This window comes from Pholis gunnellus, assembly GCF_910591455.1.
Source record: "Pholis gunnellus genome assembly, chromosome: 4".
NCBI lineage: Eukaryota > Metazoa > Chordata > Actinopteri > Perciformes > Pholidae > Pholis > Pholis gunnellus.
In genome coordinates this window covers 22,390,233-22,416,331 of record NC_136530.1, presented here as the reverse complement: position 1 = coordinate 22,416,331, position 26,099 = coordinate 22,390,233, and the positions used below count along the sequence as shown (strand labels likewise).

The following is a 26,099-nucleotide window of genomic DNA, read 5'->3' as shown; positions in this document are numbered from 1 at the left end:
TGATTTAGATTAAATTGAATGGTGTCAAATCCATACGTCGTCGGATCACAGTTGAATTACGTCATTAGAGCTTCAGGTGTGACGATCAGGGGAGAAAGAGTGAGCTGGCTTTTCTGGGTGGGCGTCACTGCATGACACAGTGTTTGAAAGAGGAGGCGGAGGAGGAGGAGAAGGAGAAGGAGGAGGAGAAGGAGGAGGAAGAAGAAGAGGGCGTGTTCCTCCTCCCTCTCTCCCTCAGTGCTGCTGCACATCGATGTGTCGGTGTTTGTCGGCTACCTGAGGACTGAACCCTAACCTGTGGATCCTCTCCTAGCAGCAGCGCCATGGGGATCTCCGCGTCCAGTCTGCTGGATGAGACCAAATCCAACTACATCAAAGGTAAATACATACATATTTATATTTAACACGCATAATTTATAACAATACAAACATTCACGGTTTGGAGCGCGTTTGGAGCGACGCGGCGAGGACGCACCGCGTTTCCTTCAACACACGATCTCCGTTTATTTCTACGGGGAACTTCCACTTCTTTATCGTTGTGTTCTCGTGGAGCTTCGTGTCTGAGTGTTAGTGACGAGTGGGTCTGTGAATGTCATCTTCTCTCCCGATTGATCGGAATCTCGGAGTCTCATTCAAATCTGGTCTTAACGTGTCGACGTCACTCGGATGAGAGTTTCTGTGGAAACAAACAGCTGATCAATTTCACCTGAACTTACTTCCAGACATCTGAATATGTCAGTCTGGTCTTCTTGTAGGTGTCCACAGAAATCTCCTAGACTTAAATCCGACCTTCCTCCGTGTCTGTCTGACCCTGACAGGTGACAAACCCAGGAGGGGATTTGATGCCGCTGTCAGTGTTTGCAGCTCAGCTATCTAAAGGGGCTGATCAGGTCACTCTTGCCTTTCCAGTCCTGCAGGGGGGGGGGGGGGAGATGGGAGAAAGGTGAGATGGGACAAGAGTGCCAAGCCCTGTTTCCCCCTTTGTCTTCTGTGTCCTCTGCTGCCGGGTGTGTCCCTGGGTGGATGCGTGGATTGGACAAAAGGTGCCTCTGTTGTTGTGATTGTGTGTGACTGACAAACAGAGAGGCGGGGATGCTAACAGGTGTTTCAGGAAGGGACGCTGCGTGTGCCGACATGATGATATTTAACGTTGCTGCTTTATTTGTGATGTCGGTGTTTAAATGTGCATACATAAGATGAATCAGCAGGACGTTTGGAGACCATATAATCAGTCATATCCCACATAAATATAGTCCAGGGCTGATCCAAGCCTTTGTGTGTGTGGGGGGGTCGTAAGCAGAACCCCTCAGGTTGTTAGGTGAGTGACTGGTGGCTGAAGATCCCCCTGTGCTTCAGTTCATGTCCTGCACCAGTTTGTGCATCTCGTGTAGTGGGATCATATTCCAGTAACCGTTCTCACCATCTGATGTTTTGAAGGTATTTGAGCTGTTTTTCTTATCCACGACCATTTCCTACTTTAACAAATGAAAAAAGACTGTAGCCTTGTTGATTTTGTTCCAAACAAGAATGATATCAATGGGGTTTTTTGGGCATGAAAATATAAGATAACGGAAAGGGACGTCAATGTATATTACTGATTAGGGCTGTACACCTTCAAATGTCAAACTTCTCTCGGTTTCAAAAGACAGCTGCATAGTTGTTGATGCAGCTCAGTGTTGTGTGCCGGTTCTGGTGCTGTGTCAGTGTTTACTGAACGTGTTGGCATAACAGAGCAAGGATAAGACAGCCAGCAGGGCCCCAACAGAGACCAGCTGACTGGAGACATTTATGGACTTGCATGTTTTTACAGGTGTGTATATAGATCAGGGCTGCAACTATTGATCAATCTCATTAATGATTTTAACTGTCACTTTCTCAATGAATCGCTTAGTCTATAAAACATGAAAAAAGCAGTAAAACCCATCCAAATCTGTCTTGTTTAGTCCAAAAATATATAGTAAGAGAAGATGTAAGAGAAGTAAAAAGGCTGAGCGGCCAAGTGTTTGATATTCACGCTTGTGAAATGACAACATCGCGTTTTCAAAACAGTTGCCACTGAATTTTGTATGAATGGACGAGTTGTTGCGGCTCTGGTTTGGATGCATCTATGTTCTGCAGGGATGGATGATCCACTCGCTGCAGAGATAAATACCCCCCCCCCCCTCGGGGCTCGGTAAAGTTCAGCTGTCTGTCTGAGTGTCGGCTGTGCTCTGGCACATACTGTGCCCTCAGGAGGACCGGGACCTGCTTCTCCAGGCTTCACATCAGCTCATATGCACGGGCGTCGTCTTCAAGACACTCATGACATATCGAGGTGTGGATCGACCGTGTGCGTTTAGATGCATCAGTATCTGATTCAGCACAGCGGGTGACGATCGATCAGAATGTGCGCTCACTTCAGGGAATTCATCATGAGTCACAGTCATGTGGAGTTATGAGAGGAAAATCAGAGTGTTCCAGCGCTTCATTCATGAGTCTGGAAACCCGGTGTGCTGGATCGAAGACATTTTTTGGCTTCTTGGGTCACATGAATGACAGGCAGGGTCAACGTTCAGTGAAACGGCGTCGTTGTAAACGAACAAAATAAAGGTGAAAAGTCAGAGAAAGTTGAGGAAAACGGCTGAAGCAAAAAACAAAAGAGAACAAAGACTAAAATGGCAACAATGACTGTAAAAGAATAATCTGGTCCCCCCTCTAAATATAATTGTACCTCCGGAAAAGATAAATAATTGTCTGTGAAAACACCTCCGTGTCTCTTGTTGACGTTGACACCGGTTGCCTCGGCTGTTGCCGTGGTTGCAGAGTATCATATGTGGAAAACGGGAACGGAAAAGTAAAAATATTGATCCTGTGCCACACTGTGCCGAGAACGTGTCCCGTGTGGTGGAAAATCCCAGAGTGAGATGTGTTTTTTTGCTGTCACTGTTGAGACCCCTCTCTCTGCCTGCTGGGTCTCGCACATAAGACGACAAACAATGTGCCGTGTGTATGTGCATGTGGTCAAGGTTGGAGGAAGGCAGCTCTCAGACTCTTGTTTAATGGGGTCCTTTGGGAGCCGTTTACCTCCTGCAGCCCCAGATAGCTCTCAGTGTAGACGCAGCTCGGTCTGCTCGCGCTCCGGGACGAGCCGTTTGTTCTCGTGGTTGCCTCGTCAGTTTTTCCTGGCTGTGCGGTTTTTAGTGGAGGGCGAACTCAGAGCGGTGCATCACCGTGCATCCATTACTCGTGGTGAAAACAATCCTCTCTCTCAGTCTGCAGCAGTGAGAGATGTGTGTGTGTGGAGGGTGGGGTGGGTGTGTACGGGATAATTTGTTGAATATTTGGTGGTAGTGTACTGGGTTGGGTTGGATGTCTGTTTTTTTTTTTTCAAGCAGGCTACATTTGATTCATGAGACCGATTGTTCCAAACATTTGTCCTCTTTGAGTTTTGGCTGTGTGACGTGGTAACATGGACCCTTTCTCTCATTTCTAACTCGATCTGACAGTATTTCTTCATCATTCCTACAATACACGATGGCCTGAACAACGTGTTTGGCTGCAATTGAGACTGGATGTGAAGATATGAGGGGAGAAAGAGGGCGTGCAATTGTGAACGACTTGTGCTTGAAATCAAAATTATGCAACACCCACTTTGAATACATGATAATGAGGTTGCGGAGGCCACATTTCACTAATTGCTCCAACATGTGTCCGTGCTTCATGGATTCATGGCGGTTTTTCCACACTACAATCTCACAGCAGCAACAGAGTGTGTGAGACGTAGTTTGACTCTGTGAGACTATATGACCATGTGGATCCTCGGTAGAGGAATATACCAAACCACTGGCATAGATGTTATGTACAGCGACGACGCTTACGGGCATCTTAAACATCTGGCAGAGCGGTGACACATGTTTATCCTCCACATATTTCACCAAAGAGGACAAACAGAGAAGCTCAACAGGGCACAACATCTGCTGTCTGCTCCGAAGAGTTTCTGCATTACTCAACAGTTTGAACTGTTTCCTTTTACACCATTGCTCATCTCACCATGACCACTCAGTGACTCATGTTGCGTTGGGATGGGCGAAGGAGACCAATCTTGCGCTGGTTCTGGTTCCTAGCTGTTCTGAGCCGTAATACGGATGAGGAGCTGCTGCGGCGGTCAAGGCTGCGACAGTCGTTCATTTGTTAAACGTTCAGTATCTCTAGTTTGTGTTTCGCATGATGAACCTCTTCTCCCCTACGTGCAGGCGTCCACTGGCGATGATAGTGCCACTACTCTGTGGCTGTGTTTACATTCTGGGGACAATATAGCAGACAGGTTGAAACGCTCTGCTGGTGTTAACCACGCCATACATTTTCACTCTACATCTGATGTGTTGCTTTGTCACTGTAGCTGTTCTGCTCCTGGTGGTGTTATGATTCTTTAGTGGAGTAAAACTGCGACTGTTTGTCTCCCACATGGCTGCGAAGGAAGTCGGCCCAGCTCAGTGTGCAGCATTACATCATCTGTCCAGTGTAAATGTCACCCAGAAAAAAAGATCATCATGTGTACTAGTGCAATTCTAATGTAAGGCGGTTTAGCTCCAGTTAGAAAACATTATTGTAACTTGGAGTTGGCTGAAGTAGTTGTAGAGATTCTCTGGTTTTTGCTGTCAGGCTGCAGTTCTTCATGCTGCTGTGTCACTCCAGCTGCCATTACACAATCCTTCAGATATTCAGAGGAGCTGAGCCCCCCCCCCCCCCCCCCCCCCCGTCTTTTAGATCTGAATTCACGGCTCTCCACAAAGAGAGGAAGCTGCTGCTGCCGCTGAGGCGCTCTGCTTTAAAAACCACCTGTTGTTTACTCAATCTGACTGTCCACTGAACACAATGCAAATCTGCTGCTGTTCAAATAACGTTTCACCTTGAAACCAGCTCTGATTAGCCAAGAAAGTATGTACTTATGTATCTGTATGAAGTGCCTCCGTGCAAGCTATAGATATAGTCGGATATTGTGATTTTTAACAAATGAGATGCAATCAGTGAGCTTGAGAGGTGTTGATTGTTGTAGTTTTCTAACTTTGGACGGAGCCAGACTAGCTGTTTCCCCCTGCTTCCAGTCTTTATGCTAAGCTAAGATAACCACATCCTCCAGCTCTGTCCTTAACGAACAGACTGATTCTCATCTCACTCTCATTTTCAATAAACGTAGCTCTTCCTCTTTATGTAAAGTGTCATGGTTAATAGTGTGTAAAGATGCAGTCAGTTTTCTGGTATTGAATGCAGTTTCATATCAGGCTCACATTGTGGTTCGAGCTCGGTGGCAGATGGAGCTTTTTTTCTGTCATTCAGTTCACGTCCGTATGCGGCTTATTTTGAACACGAGGAATAGAGGCAGAGCTGGGCGTCAAGACCTTGACGCTCATACTCTTCATCACCCAGGTATGGTGGTATGATGGTATGGGAGCGTCAAACCGGCTCTGCAGCTCGTAAAAGTCGCTAATGGACAGATGAGTTTATTATTGTTTCAGAAAAACTCTCACATGGTGACGTCCATCTGATGCAGCTCCTCTGCAGTGAAACCTGTCTGCTATGTGAGGGATGTTTGAAGTACATTTTCCTAGTGCAGCTCTCTATCATTGACTATTCCCCCTCTGTCTTGTGTCTCTTATGTAGTTTCACTGAAAACAAGGCACGGAGCTAAGCATCCATTTGTGTGAGAGATGAATCCCTGACCATCTGCAAAAAACCCACAAGGTCCTTTTAACAACACTGAATCAATTTCGAGAGTCCTCAAAGACTCTTTAAACTCTCAGAAAATATTCTGCTGCACAACCAAAACGATTTTTAACCATTTCTCCCAACAAACGTGGAAGCCGGATTATTTTAGTTTTTTTTTATGAACAAAAACATATTTATATGTTTCTTTTGTTGTATGAAATAATCGCATATAAGTCATGCCCAGCCGCCATCTTTGTTTTGATCAGGAAATGGAGTTGCAACCTGGGAGACGGATTAAAGGAGAGATAGAGAGAGGACATCATCTGGTCAACATTGAAATGTGTCCAACACTTTGGTTTATGACCAAATACCAGCAGAACTAATGACATTCCCACCAGCCTCAGCTGCACGTTGTGTTTACTGCTAACTAGCTAACCTGCTAAACATTAACCTGCTAGCATCATCATTGGGAGCATGTTAGCACAAAAGCACCTCTCTGTGCCTAGCGTGACTGTAGACTCTTGTTGCTTAATAAATTACAATTAATTCATCATTGTCAAGAAATCTATTGTTGATTGACTAATTGATTAATTGACTTATCTTTTCAGCTTTTAAAATATGTGGTTAAAAGAGGTCAGTTTGTATATCCGGTATTTCTAGTTATTTATATACAAAAACAGTAGTAAAAGATGGGCTATGAGCTAAACTGGAGAGGAGCATGTTTTAATTTTCATGGACACAAATGCACACACACACACTCATTTCTGTCACCGACTTCCAGCCCCTCCTCTTCATGCACACACACGCACACGCACACGCACACACACTCTTTGTGTCTCTGTCCAACATTTTTCTGCCTTGCAGTGACTTGCTCTGTGTCTCGGGTATTTCCTGACTGACAACACAAAGAGTCTCTTCTCTGAACATAGAGCCCTTGGGAGTACAAAATAACATTAATCATTTAGTTTTTTGACTTTTTATTGTACTTTGAACTTGCACTATAAAGCAATGTTGGCATTTTTTAAAAATCTGCTTTATTAATGAGATCTGACATGTCGTGTGGACTCCTCTAACTTTAAACTGTTGAAAGGATGTCAGCAGTGGTTGTGCATACTTGTTCACTTAGTCACTTGATGTGTGCGAAAACACATTTGTTGTCAGTGTCACACACAGACACACCCTAGACAACCACAGGAACTTTCTCATATGTGAACCAAAGAACACTTCTACCGTTGGACCTCATGTGGTTTAGCTGTTGGAGATTTCAATTTGTCTTTTTTAATGCCTTTTTCCCATATTAATTATTTAGTAATCATTATTTTTCATTATATTTACATCTAAATCTTACAATTCTCAAAGAGTGATGTTTCTCATAGTGCACTAGAGCCGAAAAATCCCCACAGATCTTTTACACAATCATGATATAGAAATAATATTTAATAATGAAGACACTACATATTAGTGGAGGTTGAACCAGGTGTGATGGGGTTAGGTGAAGTTGGCTTTCTTTGTATGACTGTGTGTGTGTGATTTTGTGTTTTTACATTTTACTGCTGGCCGTTTGACCAGCTGTGCCACATCTGCCCTTCATGAGTTCCACATGTTTGCGATGTCTCTGCAGATCCCGGATAAGTCGGATCAATGGAGTACATTGAAGGAGTGCTCACTGCTTTTCCACCCAGATCTTGAGACTTTGCGTACCATCGTCATTTAGTCCATGCTTATCACATGAGGTGTCACCCAGATCTGGTCTTGAGATTCCTTTTGTAGGGGACCGCTTGGACAATTGCTGCACTCATCCAAAAAAATGACATTACCTGTGTGAAATAGCACCTATGCGCTCTACGGCCTTAAGGTTAAAGGGGTCCACCTCTGTGATGAAACGCAGCCGTGGTGGAAGACCAGGCTCTTTTTTCTCACTTCAATTCAAAGGGACAGTTTAAACGGTGATTCATCAACTGTTTCATCTTCTGTTGTCTGACATTGTAAACGTTGAAGGTGGAAGAGCAGGTCTCTCCAGTGAAACGGGGAGGTTGTAAGTCGAGCTGCTGCTCAATCACTTCACACAACTCTCGCTCATAGTTCACATACCAAACCCTCGCATACCGGCACACGTTTCTGTTCGAGGACAGGCTGGCACGTTTTTCAAGACTCGCATGTCAGTTTGTTTGTTTGTTTAACGAGTTACTCAAATTTTGCAGCAACCAAATGCGGCTTTGCAAAATGGAAAGTTCATCATCCACCATATTTCAAAACTGTATTCTGACACGGATTCAACAGCATTTCCTCTCTGGCAAAAGTTGCACACATTTAGCTAAAAAGTGAATCCTTTACGCACCGCAGGATTATTCTGTGTGCTCACATTTAAGATCTGCCTCAAGCATTAGTCCGCAGGTATGGCTCTTCATGTTCTTGTTAAAGTGCCAACAGGTGTAACATACGGTGCGGCACGCAGTCAGACGCCGGCCTGCAGTATTTTAAGTATTCAGTTGTCAGTGTGCCAAGATTCCCTCGCAGATAAAATCACATTCGATTTGTTTTATCGTTTGCTCATTTATTCTCCAACAACAAACCCTTCAAACAGTAGAGACGCAGTGTCTTTGCACCATCAAGCACTTGGATAGATGAGCAAATCCCCAAATGTGATAAACTCTATTAACAGAGTCAGAGTTTCAAGTTTAATACCATGGATGAATTAAGAAAGCAGTTATGGTTTGGCTGAGAATACACCTATGTGTTTCTGCAAGTCTACTCAGAGACTGGCTTTATGGGTAACCGCAGGGTGAGGTTTTTCCCCTCATTAAGATTATGTTAAACACGTTTTGATATTTACAACTAAAACCTGGACCGTTGTGGACGTCGCGTACTTGGGAGGAGACGTCTGAGACTGTGTGGAAACAGGGTCAAGTAGCGCAGTGAGTCAAGAGTGCGTTGTTGTCTCATCTGAACTCTTGAACTAGTTCCTTCCTCTGCACAGATGGCAGCATAAATTAACAAGGCAAACCGTTTGTCATGGATGCCCACTTACAGCTTGGTACTCCAAACATGCGAGAAGTTGTGTCTTAGTGACTCTCAGTCGACACTAAAATACATCAGTCTATTTTGATGAGAATATGAATTATGTGTGGGGAGTTTAGTCCTTTTTAGATTTGAATAATCTGAAGGTCCATCTTGAGTTAATATATAAGTGAATGATTCTTTATATATGGCCAGTGCATGCTGGGATAGGCTCCTGCTTGTGATAAGTGACGTACAGTAGTAAATGGTAAATTACATGACCATTTGAGGCTTCACTCTGGTTAAAAAGCACCATTTATCAGAAAGAAAGTCACTCAGCATCCATCTGAGCTTTCAAACTATGCAGATTTATTGATATTTAAACTGTGAGCATCATATCACAAATAGATAATCACAGTCTGTGGCTCAAATGGCTCCACCACTTTATCACTAATGTGTCGCTTGCGGTTGTGTCTGTACACAAATATGTTTAGAGGCGATGTCTGTCTGCTGTGGTTAATTTGCTCTGAATGACCCAATTACGTAGCTTTTATGACACTTTTGTCTGTGTCTGTTTTGCTTTATATTAATGTCTTTACAATGTGCGTTTGCACAATGTTCAGTTTTAATCTGTGTCAAAGCTGAACATTTGAAAACAAGGGTTTCTACTCGTGCCAGGACTCAAATGAGAAGCAGGCAGATGGCTTTACACTGGCTCATTTACAGTCATGCTGATCAATAGGAAGTGTCCCTGGGAAAACGGCAACAAAAGCAAAGCAGTGATTGTGAGTAATCTGTGATTATTTGAATGAATAATGGATTGTTTTGTTTATAGAATATCAAGTTGTCCGAACAGACTTCTGAGGGACTGCAGGAAACTGATTTGAGTGGGGAGGAGGGGCTGGGCCATATGTTTCAACATGTTCAAAAGTTATTGTATCCATAAACTGTTTACAATAATATATGATATAAATATGCTAGAATTACATGTATTGCAATCAAGGTGTGTGTGTGTGTGTGTGTGTGTGTGTGTGTGTGTGTGTGTGTGTGTGTGTGTGTGTGTGTGTGTGTGTGTGTGTGTGTGTGTGTGTGTGTGTGTGTGTGTGTGTGTGTGTGTGTGTGTGTGTGTGTGTGTGTGTGGCCAACTCCTAGATGCAGGTGCTCTGTGTAAGAAGTGCTTCTTTTGTCTGAACAGTAGTGACTAAAGACAAAGTTATTTACTTTACTATATAAAACCTTTCAGAAGCCAGACTCTTTTTCTAGCTCTTTTCTCATTTTAACTTAAAAGGCCGTCTGAAGGTTGGTCTGAATATTTCATTGCTCCTCCGGCCACCTCTTTCATAACAACTCAACCTGATAACAAGGAAAATATTAAACAAATGGCGGCTGGAGCTATTTTGCATGAACGGCAGCCGAGCAATCGGATGAGGGCCGTCTTCCCAGCCATTCAAATCAACTCGGGAGCAGCGTGAACCAAGATGAACTCGGAGGAAGAAGAGTCACCGGAGCAGAGGTTCCTCCTCCACTCTGAATTTGTGCTGCAGCGTTTTTAAATTGCAGAGAATGAGTCAATTATACCAGAAAACATGTGTGTGTGTGTGTGTGTGTGTCTCACAGCTGGCAGCCAGAGCAGATCAAACCTCTGAAGGAACAGACCAGCTCTGAAATAAAATACATTTTCTGTGCAGAGCGTCTTTCAGGGTTCGGAGAATAAAACTTCACTTGTGTATGTAAGAGTTTCTGATACTCCCTGGGTGACCCACAGCTTCTCTTTATCGGAAAAAAGGTTAACCTCCAACCTGACTGGGTGCTGTTGTGCAGAAGTAGAACGGCGAGTTGCACTGACGGTCACACAAGCAGAGTCTGTCCTTTTCTTGCCAGTACAGTTTATGAGCTGCCAGTGTATTTACCTTTTCAGGGCTGAACTAACATTTCCAGAATTTCTTGCAGCACAGTTCTTAGATCCAAACCACGAGCGGGTCTGAAAAATGCAAAGTTTGTGGTAGAAAAGAGTCTTTTAGGGATTATTAATGTCAAATGGAAAAGTTAGCTGTGCACCAAAACCTTTTCTTGTTGATGATCTGAGTGCCCAACATCCTCCATCCGCATGTTAGCGAGTGTGCATTGGTGACATTCAGAAACATTCCTGTGGCTGTTTCATACAGATTTGGATTGTATAACATCATCGTGTCTATTTGGAACCTGGATCAACCACCTTTGAGTTAGATTTAGATATCTCCCTCAAAGTTGATATTTTGTCCTGACTGCAAGGGTTCAACCTCTGGGGAGCTCTTTGTTTTGTACTGATCGGCAAGACATTTGAATTCTGCCCCCAAATATCCACAAAAACGTAGATGTAAATCTTGACTAGGTGTTGTTTCTGGTCCAGACAAACAAACCATCCATTGGACCTTCTGAAATCACCATCCACCAATGAAAAGGCTTCCCTGTGGAGTGTGACTGGCCAGGAAATGGAAACAGCCCACGTCTGGGAGCAGGATATCCACTCTGACTAGCTGATCAGTGGAGGGATAAGCGGAAGGCTCGTCGGGGTCAATGGGGAGACGAGACACAGAGCTAACCTTTTTACACGCTGCATTGTTTAGGGCTGAGGAAAAAACAAGGAGGCCCCCTGAGATCCTCCATGCACAGCTCCAAACTGCCGCTGCTGATGAAGAAACAGCCTCTGCTTTACTGTGAACAAACCTTTAAAATCCCCGTCATTAATCGTTCACCAAACACTAATCTATCAACATCTAAATGTTTGGTCTGCTGGCCGGAAATATGTCTTAAAAACACCTTTTATTTCAAGGCCTTCAACAGGTCATAACCCTAATTTACACAATTTGAATCATTTGACATCAATTCAAGGTGTTATTAAAGTTGGGTTTTATGGATTAGCGCTATAGTTAAAGATGTTTTTAAGATTAAAAAATGAATGTCCCTTTTAATTTAGAAGGCCCTTAATGAGATAACTAATTAAACATAGCTACTAATTTAGCCATGAATTATCCTCTTTAACATATCTGAATGTATAATGTGTATTACTAGCCCCGAAAACTACCAATTAATACCTTTTTTAATTACATTTTGTGGGTAAATTAGTGAACGAGGTTTCTCTGCCCTGTAACTGAGCCACAGAAACCCCACTTGTGTTTTGATTTTTCGACTCCGTTCTCTAAATTCATCTCTAACCCAGACATACGGCGTGATGGAGCGCCACAGCTTCAGTTACCATAGCGACGCGGTGCCGGGTTGTCGTGGCGCCGTGCCATCGTGTCTTCTGTAAAACACCCCAGAGAGATAATGACGGAGCACATCGACCCCGACATTAACACCGACTGTGCAGTGAGAGAGACAAAGCACAGCAGCCGCCTGTTCAGGCATGTTTATCCATTAAGTGGAGGATGTGTCACTGGGAATTACCTCTAATAGTTTGTGGATATTGAGCATCTAAGGCTGCGTAAATACTCATTGAATGTCGTATTTGTGATGTGGTTTTGCAGCCGTGCAGAGAGAGACGACAGAAAATGGGGAACGCTCTGCAGTGACTTTAACAGAGCTTTATTCTTTGTTTTGTTTTTCCTAAGAAACTGAATCCCTCCGCCCCAGGAATCTGGCCTGGTTCAAACGGGAACGGAGTGAAATCGGAGCGGTTTCTCTTCTCTCTCTCGGTAATCCTGCGAGCGTACTGCCAGCTAGTCTTAGGTTGACAGACCACAGCAGGGACAGAGTGAAAGGTCTCTCTGGTTGATGTGGTTGAGAATCGCCTCGGAGACTTGGACAGAGACACAGAGTCTGATTGGACGCTTGTAATCTGGATAGAAGTTACTCACACGATCCAGAGAGACACCAACAGCAGCCTCAGCGTCCTGATTACGGCGTTCTGCAGAGATCACCTCGGGTACAGCGTGATGTCATCTGGTGTTTGTTATCCAGGCTAAGGGAAGACTTTGGCATGTCTCAGCGCCAAGGAAGAGATGGAAAATGAGCGTAAAGATGAGCTCAGGTTTTGTTTTTAAGAAAGCTCTGTTGTGTGTGGGTGTGTGTGAGTGTGTGTGTGTGTGTGTGTGTGTGTGTGTGTGTGTGAAGTTTTTTGGCAAACGCTCTGCTGCACAAATGTCCAAAACGTTTTGAGCAGTTTTGACAAACTAAGTTCCAATTTCATGTGATTTGCTTTTAGGTTTCTTTAGTTGAGCATCGTTCTATTTATCGAAATAAATCTTTTATTAGAATTGAATGGTGTGTTTGGTTTTCTTTTCCTCCATCTGTCCAGCTTGTGCTTTACCACCCTGGATATGTGTAGTCTTCCTAGCATTAACCCCCCCCACCCCCACCTGGTCATGCGTGACAACAGTTTGTGAATCACTTCTCAGTAGAATCTGGTCTCAGTTGAGAGCAGATCTTTGTGTTTGAGAAGTCCTCAAACTGGACTTCCTGGTTCATATTTCACCCTCTACCTGAAACAACACGCCCACAGCGGAGCGGCCTCGTTCTTATTGTCGGGCTGAAACCTGACCAGGAGTCCAACTGGAAACCTCCGGCTCAGTATTTAACACCCATCCTCAAGTGTAATCGGTGCTTAATTTCCCCCCTGAAACCAGGCAGTAGCCGTTGTTTTACTTCTTCTTCTCTCTGTGTTCCTGCAGACCAGACCGAGGCCGAGCTAAAGGAGTTCAGCCCGTACTACAGGAAGCAGTTCTCTCTGGCTCGTTTCTCCGAGGTAGAAGATGATCTGGAGCAGAACAAAGAGAAGATCACGCAGCTGCTCCAACAGAGGGTACGTGTCTGCACCGGTGCCAGATCCCCCCCGAGTCAGCATTCACTCTTTACGAATGGCTCTAATGAATCAGAGGTTTGGTTTAAGGGTTGGCAGAGCAACCGCAGCAGTAAGCACATGTGCAGGTGTGACTAACATCTGTGATGTCATCCAGCTGCGTGAGACAGAGAGGAGTCAACTAAATTACAGAGACAGCTTTAGGGGGCGGTGTGAAAAGCTAACGGCTGGATTATATCCAGACTCACGAGGGAAAGGACTTATAGAAACACAATCAAATAGAAATAATGATCAGAAAAAAATAAATGAAGCCAACTCATTGTCCCAGTTATCCAACTCAGGCTCACCTGTAAATGACAAGCTGACGTATTTTCTCTTGCTTTGAGTCCTGATGAATATTTACCAACGTCAGAGCCAATCTGTTGATTAGATTCATAAACTATCAATGATTATTGTGACCGTGAGCCAGTTGAGGTGAATCATGCATCCTCTGGGCACAACAATTCAACACACAGCCTTTCTCTTCAGAACAAGTCTCTCCGTTACTCTGGATAAGGGTCGGGTTGGAAATCCAAAATCAAATTCTGAGTCTTCATTGTATGTGTGTGTGTGTGTGTTGACCAGGGGACTCCTGAAGGGGGCGAGGTGCTGTATGAGGAGTGCGTCCTTTTCTTTGACGAGACCAGGAAGTGGAAGGACAGGTACGTGGTGGTGAGAGCCAACTACTGCCTGGAGTGTCACGACGGCCTGGAGGTGAGCGTCACAGTCGAATGCCAACATGTCACATTGATCTATGTACACACTCCATACAAAAAGGTCACATTTAATCTCTGTTTTCTTTTCTTTTTCTTTTCCTTCTGTCCTCTTTCACCAGACTTTTATGAAAGGGATTCCTCCCCGTCAGAAGCTGCTGCCTACAGGCGGCAGTGTGCTGACCACAGAGGAGAAGTACATGGCCATGGTGGACAAGTGCTTACCTGATGACACCAGTGAGTAAAAGATCTGATAACGCTCAGTAACGGCTTCAATTACGTGTACACATAATAATTAGATAATAATGAATATGTTGTCTATTCACTGCTCCTGTCCGCATCAGCTGCACTTTAATTATTGATACCTTACATGCAACGTAACGCTACACAACCGGCCTACATGCTAAAGATAGCCAGTGGTGGGATGTAACCAGGTACATTTTACTAGAGTACTTGTACTTTACTTGAGTATTTCTATGCTGTGCTACTTTATTTACTTCATGAGTATTTTGTTTTTACGCTGTGGTATTTCTACCTTTACTTGATTAAAGGATCTGAGTTCTTCCTCCGCCTCTGACATAGAGCATATTAGATCCTTAATATTAATGTCCACTAACAGAAATTGCGAAAGTTGTCTCTTACTTACTTTTTTAATCTATCCAATAATTGAGTGTGTTGGTTTTCAGTGGACATCACAGCTTCTCAGTGCTACTAATGTGCCTACAATCTTGCTGTATTGGCTTTTTCAGCTTTTTCAGCTTTTTCAGGTATTTTTCAGGTATTTGATCACGGTCATTTCAGCCTCAGGTGTTTTGAGAAGAGACGCGTATCTTTACTGAGTAAACGGTAACCTCTGCAGAGGATGAGCTTCTGAACGTAATGGTGTCATTTGGCTGTTTGCACACAAACACGCTCTCATAAAAGGATGCTGGGTGTTATTCCCACCGGTTTGGTACGGATAAGAAAAAAAAGAAACATTGCAGGATTCATGATTTTATCCTTCAGTAGTCCTCTACTTTCAAAATCGATAAAATAGACAGGTTAAGGTTTTTAAAAAGACAGTTTACTATCTTAGACATCATCTATGAGAAAAAATGTAACTACGTCATCATACATATCACTGGCCATTCAGGAGCTCACTGTTATCCCTCCAGATATTTGATCTGATTATATGTTTTTTAATCCTTGTGTCTTAACGGAAGAGAAGAGAAACCCGTTTCCCACTGTGATCTTGAACAACAACCTCCCACCCACGGGTGCTCAACAAAGCTAAAAGCAGCTCAGGTGGGAGTTTGGGGAACCAAGAGAGACTGAAGGAATTTAGGAAGAACATTGTTTAAGACACGCAGGCACAACGCAGCACTGTGATCACGATCATTGATTTAGTTCACTCTAGTTTATACATGCATTAAAAAAACACACACATTGCAGTTTGACTGTGTATTTATTGAACTCTGGCAGCGGCATAAAATCAAGCTTAGATTGTTCTGCTTCTTGGAAGAAATGTGGTTGAATTAAAGTAAAAAAACAACAAAAAAAAACAAATGTCTTCAAGTTTTCAGTGGAATACTCCTTTAATGGTATCCATCAGTGTGCTGAGTGTGCAGCAGTAGAACTGGTGTTCTGTGTAAAAGCAGGCAGGCAGGCCTGGACAGGCTCTGATCCAGACTGTTTCTATTTACTGTGTGGCTTTCCCTCAAAAAACCAGCCACCGAGTGAAGAACTGACGGATCAGACTCTGAATACTGCTGCCTTCAGACCGCAGGGCTCACCTGGACTAACCTGTGTGTGCTTCTAAGCTGTAGATTATAAATTAATTTTATATAAATTAATAATTGTTTTCGAACACCTTAATTCATGAGCATGCACTGGAAAGAAATCACTAATTATCATCCAGTAAAATGTTTTATCTATTAGAGAACTTCATCCATAATTATGATATACTGTCCTAAATTGTCTATAGAAAAATGGGCACAATGTATGTATTTTATTGCTCATACTAAACGGACCAAGCAAATATATTATAAGACAATTAGAGGCTAATGATTAACAAAATGTTTCCCAAAATAACTTGCCTTTTTTATATTTGAAATATAATCAAATTAAACACAAAAAATAGATAAACTAAGCATTGTGAACACTGTTTTTTTCTCCTTACGTGTTGAAGCATTTGCGGTTGTTGACGTCACTGAGATTTAATGGTCATGTGTTTATTAAGAGAATCTGAACTGCAAATCTGACTATAAACTCAGTCTAAATGTTCTTCTTTGATTTAAGTGTCCCTGACTTAAATAGAGCAGAGAGAGATATGTTGTTGTTTGGGAAGCTCGTACTGTTGTGCTGCCACCTGACCTGAGGGCCTTTTTATTTGACTTGAAGGAGATCAGAGACTCATTTGGTTTACTGGTGTAAAGAGTAGAGCAGTCACTCAACCGGTAAGAGCCTGAAAACATGATATCTGGAGGCTGAGGAGTCATTCATGCATCTCCTTCTTCTCAGATCAGTCTCTTACAGGCCGTTGACAAACAATGATGCGTGATGAAGTGTTAATGCTTAAATGAGCAGAAGGGAAACAACACATTTCATTGCCACACTACTCCCTTATAAGCCACTGTATGTGTAACCAATAAAGTATAAGTAATAAGCAACGTATACTAATATCGTGTAGAAATACCAACCGCCCAAATGTTGAGCCGCTAGCGTGGCTAAAACAACAGCTCTCCATTCAGTTCGGTGGTCGCCATCATCGGATCTCCATGTTTTCTGTTTCAGACGTGAAGGAGGACTTTGCTCCTCCTCTGTCGGGGATGCCTGGGCAGTTCCCCGTCTACCTGCGTCTGCCCTACAGGAGAGACTCCTACTTCTGCTTCAGACAGGAGGCCAAAAAAGCTGCCTTCCTCTCCATCCTGTCAGACTGCATCAGACACCAGAACCAAGGTGAGACGCTGCGAGGAGATACAGTCGATCCAAATACTCCACAGTGGGTTTACCGTCCGCTGCTACAACGCAGCCACGGGGGCTCTCTTATTCTCTCTCTTCTCTTCTAGGGCTGGGTATCGTTTGGCACTTTGGGATTTGAGTTTTTCAATGTTTGTTTGTTTTCTTTTCGATCTCTTACTTTGGGGGATTATTATCTTGTTTTTCTACTAAATCCTTTTTTCATTTTTCTCAACTTACTTACTTTAACTTTACTAAATGAAATACAGTCTGAAAGTTGGCCGATTTTTCAAAAACACACTCAAGATGCTGGTTGCTTGTAATAACGTATTACTATTGAGTGATACAGAATAAAGATGAAACAGGGATGCCAGACCGCCACTGGCTCCAGATTGCTGGTTTTCTGACACTTTACAGTGTGATGGTGGATTACATATCTTTGGGTTTTGGACTTTTAGACATTGTGATAAACAGTTTCAATATTCTACCGACAGTATCCTATTAATTAAAAATGACTAACATTCATTTTTTAACACGTAGTCACTAGTGATCCATTTTACACTCTGCAGAAAGGATTTGAGAAGCAACGGCACTCCATCATCATCAGCAGCATCTGAGTGTGTAAGAGATGGTTTTAGGTTGCACGGCATCACTTAAACCACTTTCGGCAGTTGCCATGGCAACAGACTCGCCCCACACCAGCTCCAAGGAGCAGAGTCGGGCATTTTTTTTTTTTTTATAATCAAGTTGAAGCAGAACGTCTCTGCCCGAGCGAGTTGACATTTAATTCACATCTCGGGCTTAGAATAAAGCGAACCCACCACTAGAGACTGATGACACATTATTTGTAGTCGATTTGTTAATCTCTCCATCTCTCTCCTCTCTGTCAGACTTCCTGAAGAAGAAGACGTGTGAAGTGCAGGCCTTCCTCAAAGCCACCCAGTTCTACAGACAGGACAAAGGCAAATACGAGTCCTGGGACATGCTGATAGGGAGTGATGTCAGGGTACGTTTTGGTGTATTCACATTCTCAGCAGAAGTTACATTGGCAAGAACTGCTCCTCCTGCGGTCAATACATGCGTACAGGGTTAAGCTCCACTAAAGGAATAGCTTGACATGGAAAAGGCCCTCACTGTGTTCTGTTTTTTTTTTCCAAGAGGGAGATGTCTACGGGTTGAACAAATGAGAAACCAGAATGAGTTATTTAGCGAGCTTTAGAGGTGTTCCCTGTTTCCAGGCTTCATGCTAAGCTAGGCTAACCACACCCTCACCCTGTACTTAACACACAGACGTGAGATTGATATTGCATCTTAATTGCAAGGACACCAAACAAATAATAATTCAGAAACTATAGCTGCACAAAATTGCTTCGAAACTCAACATATGATAACTTCTAATCTACAGAAAAGCTTTCTGTTGAATAAAAGACAGAAATACTTTTGCTATTGTTTCATCTACACCTCCACCTGCAGTTGGAGTCTCGTTTTACTCTCGGATGAACCATTATATCTGTCAAACAGATCCTGCAGACGACTAAAACATTCATGAAACATATGTACCGCTGTGAGACCAGAACATCTGTCTGTGGAGCAGCACACTGTGTCAGTGGTGAAGTGATGATGATGCCTTTTGTACAGAAAGAACCAGACATTTGTTCCTACAGCAGGGATCAGATGTGCTAAACAACACAAAAAACACGTATTTCTTACACATTACATGACACTTATAAAAATAGAATGCGTGCTCACGCATACTTCAAAGACTAGTAGTCCACGTTTTTCTAAAGCAATCTGGAGGTGATACGATATGTGACAGATAGAATCTAAAACTAAAATATGAACCATGAATGTAGCTTCTATTTGTTTCTGAGGCATCATTTCGTTACCCTCTGTTTTTGATGTTTTCATTTGATCTTGTGAGACATTTTGAAAAGGTATGAGCGCTAAAGACTAAATCAATTCACACTAGTTCTCAATATGCAGATGTCATATTTGTGAGTTTCAAACATTTAGATATAATTAAACCAAGAGATATAATCAATGGTAACACATGGGAGGAGAGGAGCTTTGGTTCACTTAGACCGTCGTCCTTACTCTCTTTTTCTCTTCCTTCCTCCTCCTTCCCCGAGCTCTCTGCTCTGCCGTTTTGCTTCCTGCTGTTTTTCTCTCTGTTCTCTTTTAAAGCAGTGCAGGAATCCTCCCTCATAATGACAGTGTAAATGCTCCATTGTGTTGCTGTTCGCTCACATTGTGTTTAGTCACAATTAGTTGGAGGTGAGAGGAAGTTTGGCTTGCTGCAGGAAACACACACGCACACACACACGCACACACACCATTTGTTTTTCTCTGCACTTAGCATGCAGTTTATACACGTATAAATTAAAAATACACACCAAAGTACACAGGTTTGCACTCGCTCACCGGTATTTTTTCCCTTCTTGTACATAGCTCTCCTCTGACACACACACACGCACACACACCATTTGTTTTTCTCTGCACTTAGCATGCAGTTTATACACGTATAAAGTAAAAATACACACCAAAGTACACAGGTTTGCACTCGCTCACCGGTATTTTTTCCCTTCTTGTACATAGCTCTCGTCTGACACACACACACGCACACACACACACACACACTAGTGAGAGCTAAGACATGAAAGGAATGAATGAAATGTTGGCAGCAGAAACGCAAACAGTTTCACTGAGTTTTATAACCACTGCATCAAAATCAGTCAAGGTCTCAAAAACAGTTTGTGTGTGTGTGTGTGTGTGTGTGTGTGTGTGTGTGTGTGTGTGTGTGTGTGTGTGTGTGTGTGTGTGTGTGTGCGCGTAGACTCACTGTCTGATCATGTAAGTCATTTATAAAAAGACGTGAAACTTCAGTCAGTCAACAGTGAGGAATATCATTTGATTTTATTAATCAAATATGGCGTATGTTGCTTCATCGGGTCACAAACACAACATATGCCAGACTGGCGTTTGGTTGCAAAAAAAGACATGTCCACATTGACGACTACAGTCCAGCCTCTGCCTGTTCTTCGTCTGTTAGTCAGCAAGGAATCTCAGAAACGTGAGACGAGATTTCAACGACACTTTGTTGAAATTGAGGACTGGATTTGGTGTGGGGGGATTTCTTCACACGAATGTTTTCCCATGAACTTCTGCACTGTCGAATGAAGAAAATCTGGCACATGTATCACATCGCTGTCCGTCTCGATGTGTATTTTGATGTCGATCCAGCTCTTAGTTCTCTCTAGTTTGGGTTATTTGACCCGAGGCTGGATTACCAACTGGGCAAAACTATTTCAAATATTTTAACACCAAAATTAGAGCAGCGAGCACCCATGAAATTTCTTCAGAAAATGTAGCCTTTTCTCGTTCCAAATGTATTTGGTAATGTGCACCATTAAAGGATGATATAAATGGAAATGGTGAGAGTGTCTTGAGGCCCTGTCTTGTGTCAAAGTCCAGTTTTAGGACCTTTTGATATTTCGGTCAATGCTATGCTTACATAGTGCATATTCAGTGTGTTTATCTGGATTTTTGAGGCCGATACCGATATGTTCGGAATCTTTGGGATTTGGAAGGTTTCAAAAAATAAATTATTCAAATGATGACACATTTGTGGATCTGTATCTAAACAAAATCTTTAGATACAGATCCTTTTTAGATTTTTCTTTTTAAGATTTGTGACCAAGATACATTCTATGTGGGACATTTTACAAAGTAAAAAGAACTTGTCAGTACTCTGTGATGAGTGCACTGTTTTTTAAATGTCTTCAAACCTAGTTTGGTGTATCTGCAATAATGTTATGGGTCAGTCTCTATTTTACTGTCTATTTTCTCAAACAAATGTGTTTTATAACCAAACTAACGAAATAGAGGAACCCCTCGGTTAATGGATAATCCAACATCACTTTGGTAACCTGAGATATTTTCGAAAAAGGCTTAAATGTGTGTTTGAAGACAGTTTTAAATGCTTAATGATGTGTTGCAAAAAAAAAAAGAATAATTATAATTTCAGTCCTGTCTGTGTGTTTGCAGGTGATGGCCAACGTGGTGATGGAGCAGCTGCTGCCGTCTCTTCAGAGAGACATGCTGCCTCACCTCAAAGCCAAGAAGACCGAGAGGAAGAGAGTCTGGTTTGCTGTGAGTCACGCTGTTACCGGGATACCTTTTTATATCCTTTGTGACTGATGTTGCTGCTGGCGCACTGTCAATGCAGATGAAAAATAATCAGTTTTAGTTTGAAAATTGGCACACGGGGAGCATTTTTATCCATCGTCGTCTTTGCTGGCGTTTTAGCACAAATTGAACCCAGTTAAATCTAGAGTGGTAAATCATGCATTCATGCTGTGGGCTATCTTCATATGGAGCGATTTCATTTTGTCAAGCAGTAAGAAATGAAGTGAGCTGAAAACTTGGAAAGAATCGACTTTATTTATACGACCCGTGTTTGATCAATGGACTGTTTGTGCCCAGACGGTGGAGGCGGCGTACATCCTGATCCAGGAGCATCTGTTGGAGGGACTCTCAGCGCTGAAGGAGGAATGTCGAACGTCAGTCCGGCAGCAGGAGGTGCTCATCCACTCCGACATGGACCAGATCCTCAACTCCAGATGGCAGCTGGAGGAAACAGTCCGAGGTAACGTCAGCGACGAGCTGCATTCCTCTGTGATGAATGTGAATGAAACTGGCTCTGGTTGTTTTCTGAGGGCAAACATTTGAATTCCTTCCTCCAGCCAAAGTGTCGGAGCGAGCAGAGAAGCTGTGCTCCGAGTCCGTCCAGCCGTACCTGGCCTCAGTCCTGGAGGAGCTGATGGAGCCGGTCAGCTCTGGCTTCCTGGAGGGACGGCAGGTGAGCGAACGCGCCATGGACCAGGTGTATCAGGACGTCCTGCGGCTGGCAGACAAAGAGGAACTGAAGAAGGTTTGTCAATCATCTATATCCTCTTCTGTGTTTTTTTTCCTCTGTTATTGAAGACCCAACCTGACTCCATCACAAATAAATGAGTAAATAAACTGAGTTTTCTTCATGAGTAAGGCCTGGATTATTTTTTCCATAAGTATTGAAATGAAGGCCTCATCCAAAGGTGTCTACTCAACATAACTAATAACTTTCAATTCAATTCAGTATTTGTAGGCACCTCGATTCTAAAACACAGCTGCTAACTCTGACTGGAAGTACACACAGAAACATGTGACTTTAGTTCCTACTGTTACATTTGCTCAAATCTGTCATTTCTAGGCCCAAAGAGTTACCTGTAGCTACATGAGCTAAACAGGCTGTTATTTTAAACCCCCTCCTCTCTCCGTCTCTCAGGCTCTGGCAGACATGGCCAAACCGAACCTGCTGAGCGGCTACCAGAAGATCGGCTCGCTGCAGGAGAAACTGCAGCACCTGCAGGAGAGATTTGGTTTCTCCAACATTTCAGGAGTGGTCCACAGCGCTCAGATTGACCTGCAGCAGGTACACACACACACACACACACACACACACACACACACACACACACACACACACACACACCAGTATTTATTCCAGCACTGTACAGTTTTATGGGTACAGGGTACAGTTTTATGGGCACAGGGTACAGTTTTATGGTAGTTGTTCTTTCTTGAGTATTTCCATTTTATGATACTTCTTACTTTTATACTTCCCTCCACTACATTTATTTGTCAGCCTTAGTTACTCGTTTCTTTTCATGTAAAGTTTAACATAAAAACACACGAAAAGGTTATAAAATATATGTTGAAAACACATTATTAAAGATTAAACCAGTGATTCCCAACCTTTTTTTTCTTTTACACGTGACTTTTTACAAAAGTAGTCTGGGCCTCTAGTCATGTTTCAGATGTCCGAGTTGTCAGTTCCACCACACAAAAGCAAATTTTAGCTTTAACTTTAGTACGATTATGAATACGTTACTTGTGAGTATTATTTCATTGTATTGGTAGTTTTACTTAAAGGGACTGAATACTTGGTTTCATTCACTCTCTCCTCCTTCAGAGGACTCAGCTGTCATTCTTCTGCTCAGAGTGGGCGGAGGAATCTTTCTGGCAGAGTCGTTTTATGAGCCAACATTTCTGACACAATTGGGATTGTAATCTATGTTCCTTCGATACATTGACTCGGCACTTCAGTGTGTGAACACATTTTGAGTCTGCTGATGATGTTTCACACTGATGGGATTTCCAGCTGCTTTTTTTTCCGCTCTGTGTTTGGGGCATTTAACTGCTGTCTGATCTGATCTCATCCTGTCTGTATGTGTGTGTGTGTGTGTGTGTGTGTGTGTGTGTGTGTGTGTGTGTGTGTGTGTGTGTGCTTCAGCTCACTGAGAATGCAGCCTACACGTTCGAACAGCTGTTTCACAAAGCCGTCCAGGACAACCCCGACAACCCCGGCTCTGCCATCGAGAAGGCCAAACACAGAGTGCTCAAGGTCAGATTGTAATTTACAACACGTATCCTCCATGTTTCTGAACGATTGTTTGTCACAGACTTTTACTGAATTAAGAAACACATTACTGCCATTACAAATCCAATCCGACAGAGAAAGATAGACAAGAGGGGAGAGAGAGACACGTAGGAGAGAGGGTTGAGAGAGAGGGACAAGAGACAGGATGGGGAGGAAGAGACGGGACAGAGAGACATAAACATCCAGGGGAGGGGAGACAGAGGCCAGAGGAGGTAAGAGACGGAGACAAGATAGGGAGGGGGAGAGAGACATGAGGGGTAAAGGAGAGGGAGAGAGGGGGAGGGGAGAGAAAGACATGTGAAGGGGGGAGAGAGACAGACTATAGACGGGAGTGAGAGACGAAAGTGAGTGGGAGAGGGAACGAGAGAGGAACTAGGGAGACATGAACGAAAAAAGGGAGGGGGAGAGAGGCGAGAGGGAGCAGGGGACAGGGATGAGATAGGGAGGGGGAGATGTGAGAGAAAGATGAAATTGGGAGCGAGACATGAGGGGGACAAGAGGAGAAGGGAGAGATGGGAGAGGGAGAGAGAGAGAGACGAGAGGCAGGGCAGGGGAGGGGATAGAGAGAGGAAGAGACAAGAGAAGGGCTCCCTGACATGAAGTGACGAGTCTCGTCTGTCCCCTTTGTGTCCTGCAGCAATATGACTATGACAGCAGCACAGTGAGGAAGAGGATCTCCAGGGAGGCTCTCGTCTCCATCACTCTGCCCTTCATCAAGAAGAGTCTGGCCGCCACCTGCAAAACTGTGAGTCTCACACAAACGCACACATATATAGACTTACTATGATCAATGATCCTTAACTCCACCATTATTCAAAAAGCTTCAATGGTTTCAGAGCATGACCCGTGTGTCTCTCTCTCTCTCTGTGCAGGAGCTTCAGGGTCTCGAGCAGTCAGTCTACGCCGACCACTCCAACTACGTCCACGTTGAGAACGTCTATGAGAGCATCCTCCTGCAATCTCTGGACAAGGAGGTCACCAAAGGTATGAGACAAGTTACACAGATGGTGTCAAATCAGCAACACACACACACACACACACACACACACACACACACACACACACACACACGTCCTCCCTCACAGAGACGCCTCTAATCCTTCCCGTTTTCTCCCGCAGTGGTGAAGGAGGCGGCCAGCCTGAAGAAGTACAACCTGTTCACAGACAGCAGAGACCTGCTCAGTCAGTCCAGCCGCTCCAGCCTCTCCTCCCCGCCCGTCTCCACTCCGGGCACCCCCGCCATGGTGCTCGCCTCCCCCTCCAAAACCTCCGTTGAGTCCCAGCCCCCGTCTCCTCTTGCGGTCAACGGTCTGCCGTCCAGCCCACTGAAGGAAGGGCAGACAGAGGAGAGCAAAGCCCCGGCGGACGCGCCCCTCATTGAGACGCCTCTGGCGAATGTTGATCAAAAAGACGCAGCTCAGACCGTCGCAGTCGGCGTGGAGGCAGAGGCAACGCCACTCACAGCAGAGGAAGTCTTCCTGCCTGTGAAGGCAGAAGCAGGCCCCCCTGCTTCAGCAGACACATCCAACCCGAGTGAGACGCAGGAGGCTAACGTAGAAGCAATAGAGACTGTGATCCAAAAGGAAGAGATTTCTCTCGAGACAGAAACAGTGGAGATGGCCGCTGAGCCTCAGGTGCAGAGGACAGATGCTCCAAAAGAGGCAGATGTCACTTTGTCAGAAACCCCCATTGTTGTAGAAAGCATAAAGACAGATGCAGAAGAAGCAGCAGCACGGATAGAAGCTCCTGTACCAAGCTCTGACCCCACTTATGAACCAGACAACACTTCAGCAGAGAGCACTGATTCCCAAACTGCAGCCAGCTGTGTAGAAGAGACAAACGGTGGATGCTCAGAAGTCAAGTTAGAGGCTCCCTCTAGTGGTGAAAGAGCTGAACTCACATCTGCAGACATCAGCCTGGACATGAAGCGACGGGAGTTAGAACCAGTCTCAGACACCAATTCCATGGGCGTGTCGGTGGGGAGTGAGTCGGCCCCGTCAGACGTGGAGTCCATGGAGGAGGGGAAAGTAACGCAGAGCAGCGAGGACGAAGTCTCAACGACCTCCGACGTCTTGGAGGACGAGGCCAACGTCAGCAAATCACCTGTGAGCTTGGACGATCCCGCCGGGGACAAAACCACGGGCGACAAGGCGTCTCCTCAGGCCCAGACGGAAGCTGTGACGGGCGGCGTCGAGGCGGGTGCGAGCGCGGAGCCCTCTGAGCCCGCAGAGGAAGAAAGCCTTGAAGCACAGCCCATTGGCTGCATCAAGGAGATCCGTGATCTAGTGATGGAGGTGATCGATGTGGAGGAGCTGGTGCAGCGGTACCCCAGCGGAGTGCCAAACGAGGAGGAATGAGGCATCAGGATCCATCACAACTGCATTACAAGAGTGATTCAGGATGTTCTGCTGAAGGGAACCAACTCATGACCAGATTAGAACGTTTAGCCTCAAACTGTCCGGGAGTCAAAACA

General features: G+C 44.1%; 1 protein-coding gene across 1 annotated transcript; it reads left to right on the top strand.

Moving 5' to 3' along the window:
* The first annotated feature begins 245 nt into the window (after positions 1-245).
* Positions 246-26,099, top strand: LOC306695393 (protein Niban 1-like). The gene is made up of 14 exons (XM_079158623.1): positions 246-378; positions 13,332-13,462; positions 14,084-14,212; positions 14,334-14,448; positions 16,984-17,148; positions 18,039-18,154; positions 21,193-21,297; positions 21,631-21,793; positions 21,891-22,078; positions 22,472-22,618; positions 23,480-23,590; positions 24,264-24,371; positions 24,499-24,610; positions 24,746-26,099. Exons 1-14 carry the CDS (start codon positions 324-326, stop codon positions 25,981-25,983), a joined length of 2,883 nt encoding a protein of 960 aa, XP_079014749.1. The 5' UTR covers positions 246-323; the 3' UTR covers positions 25,984-26,099.

Excerpts from the sequence above, each read along its gene's own strand:
- LOC306695393 (XM_079158623.1), top strand. The coding sequence starts at position 324 with ATGGGGATCTCCGCGTCCAGTCTGCTGGATGAGACCAAATCCAACTAC. Across the intron at positions 14,213-14,333 it reads AGTGTCACGACGGCCTGGAG|ACTTTTATGAAAGGGATTCC; the intron begins GTGAGCGTCACA and ends CTCTTTCACCAG. Across the intron at positions 14,449-16,983 it reads GTGCTTACCTGATGACACCA|ACGTGAAGGAGGACTTTGCT; the intron begins GTGAGTAAAAGA and ends TTTCTGTTTCAG.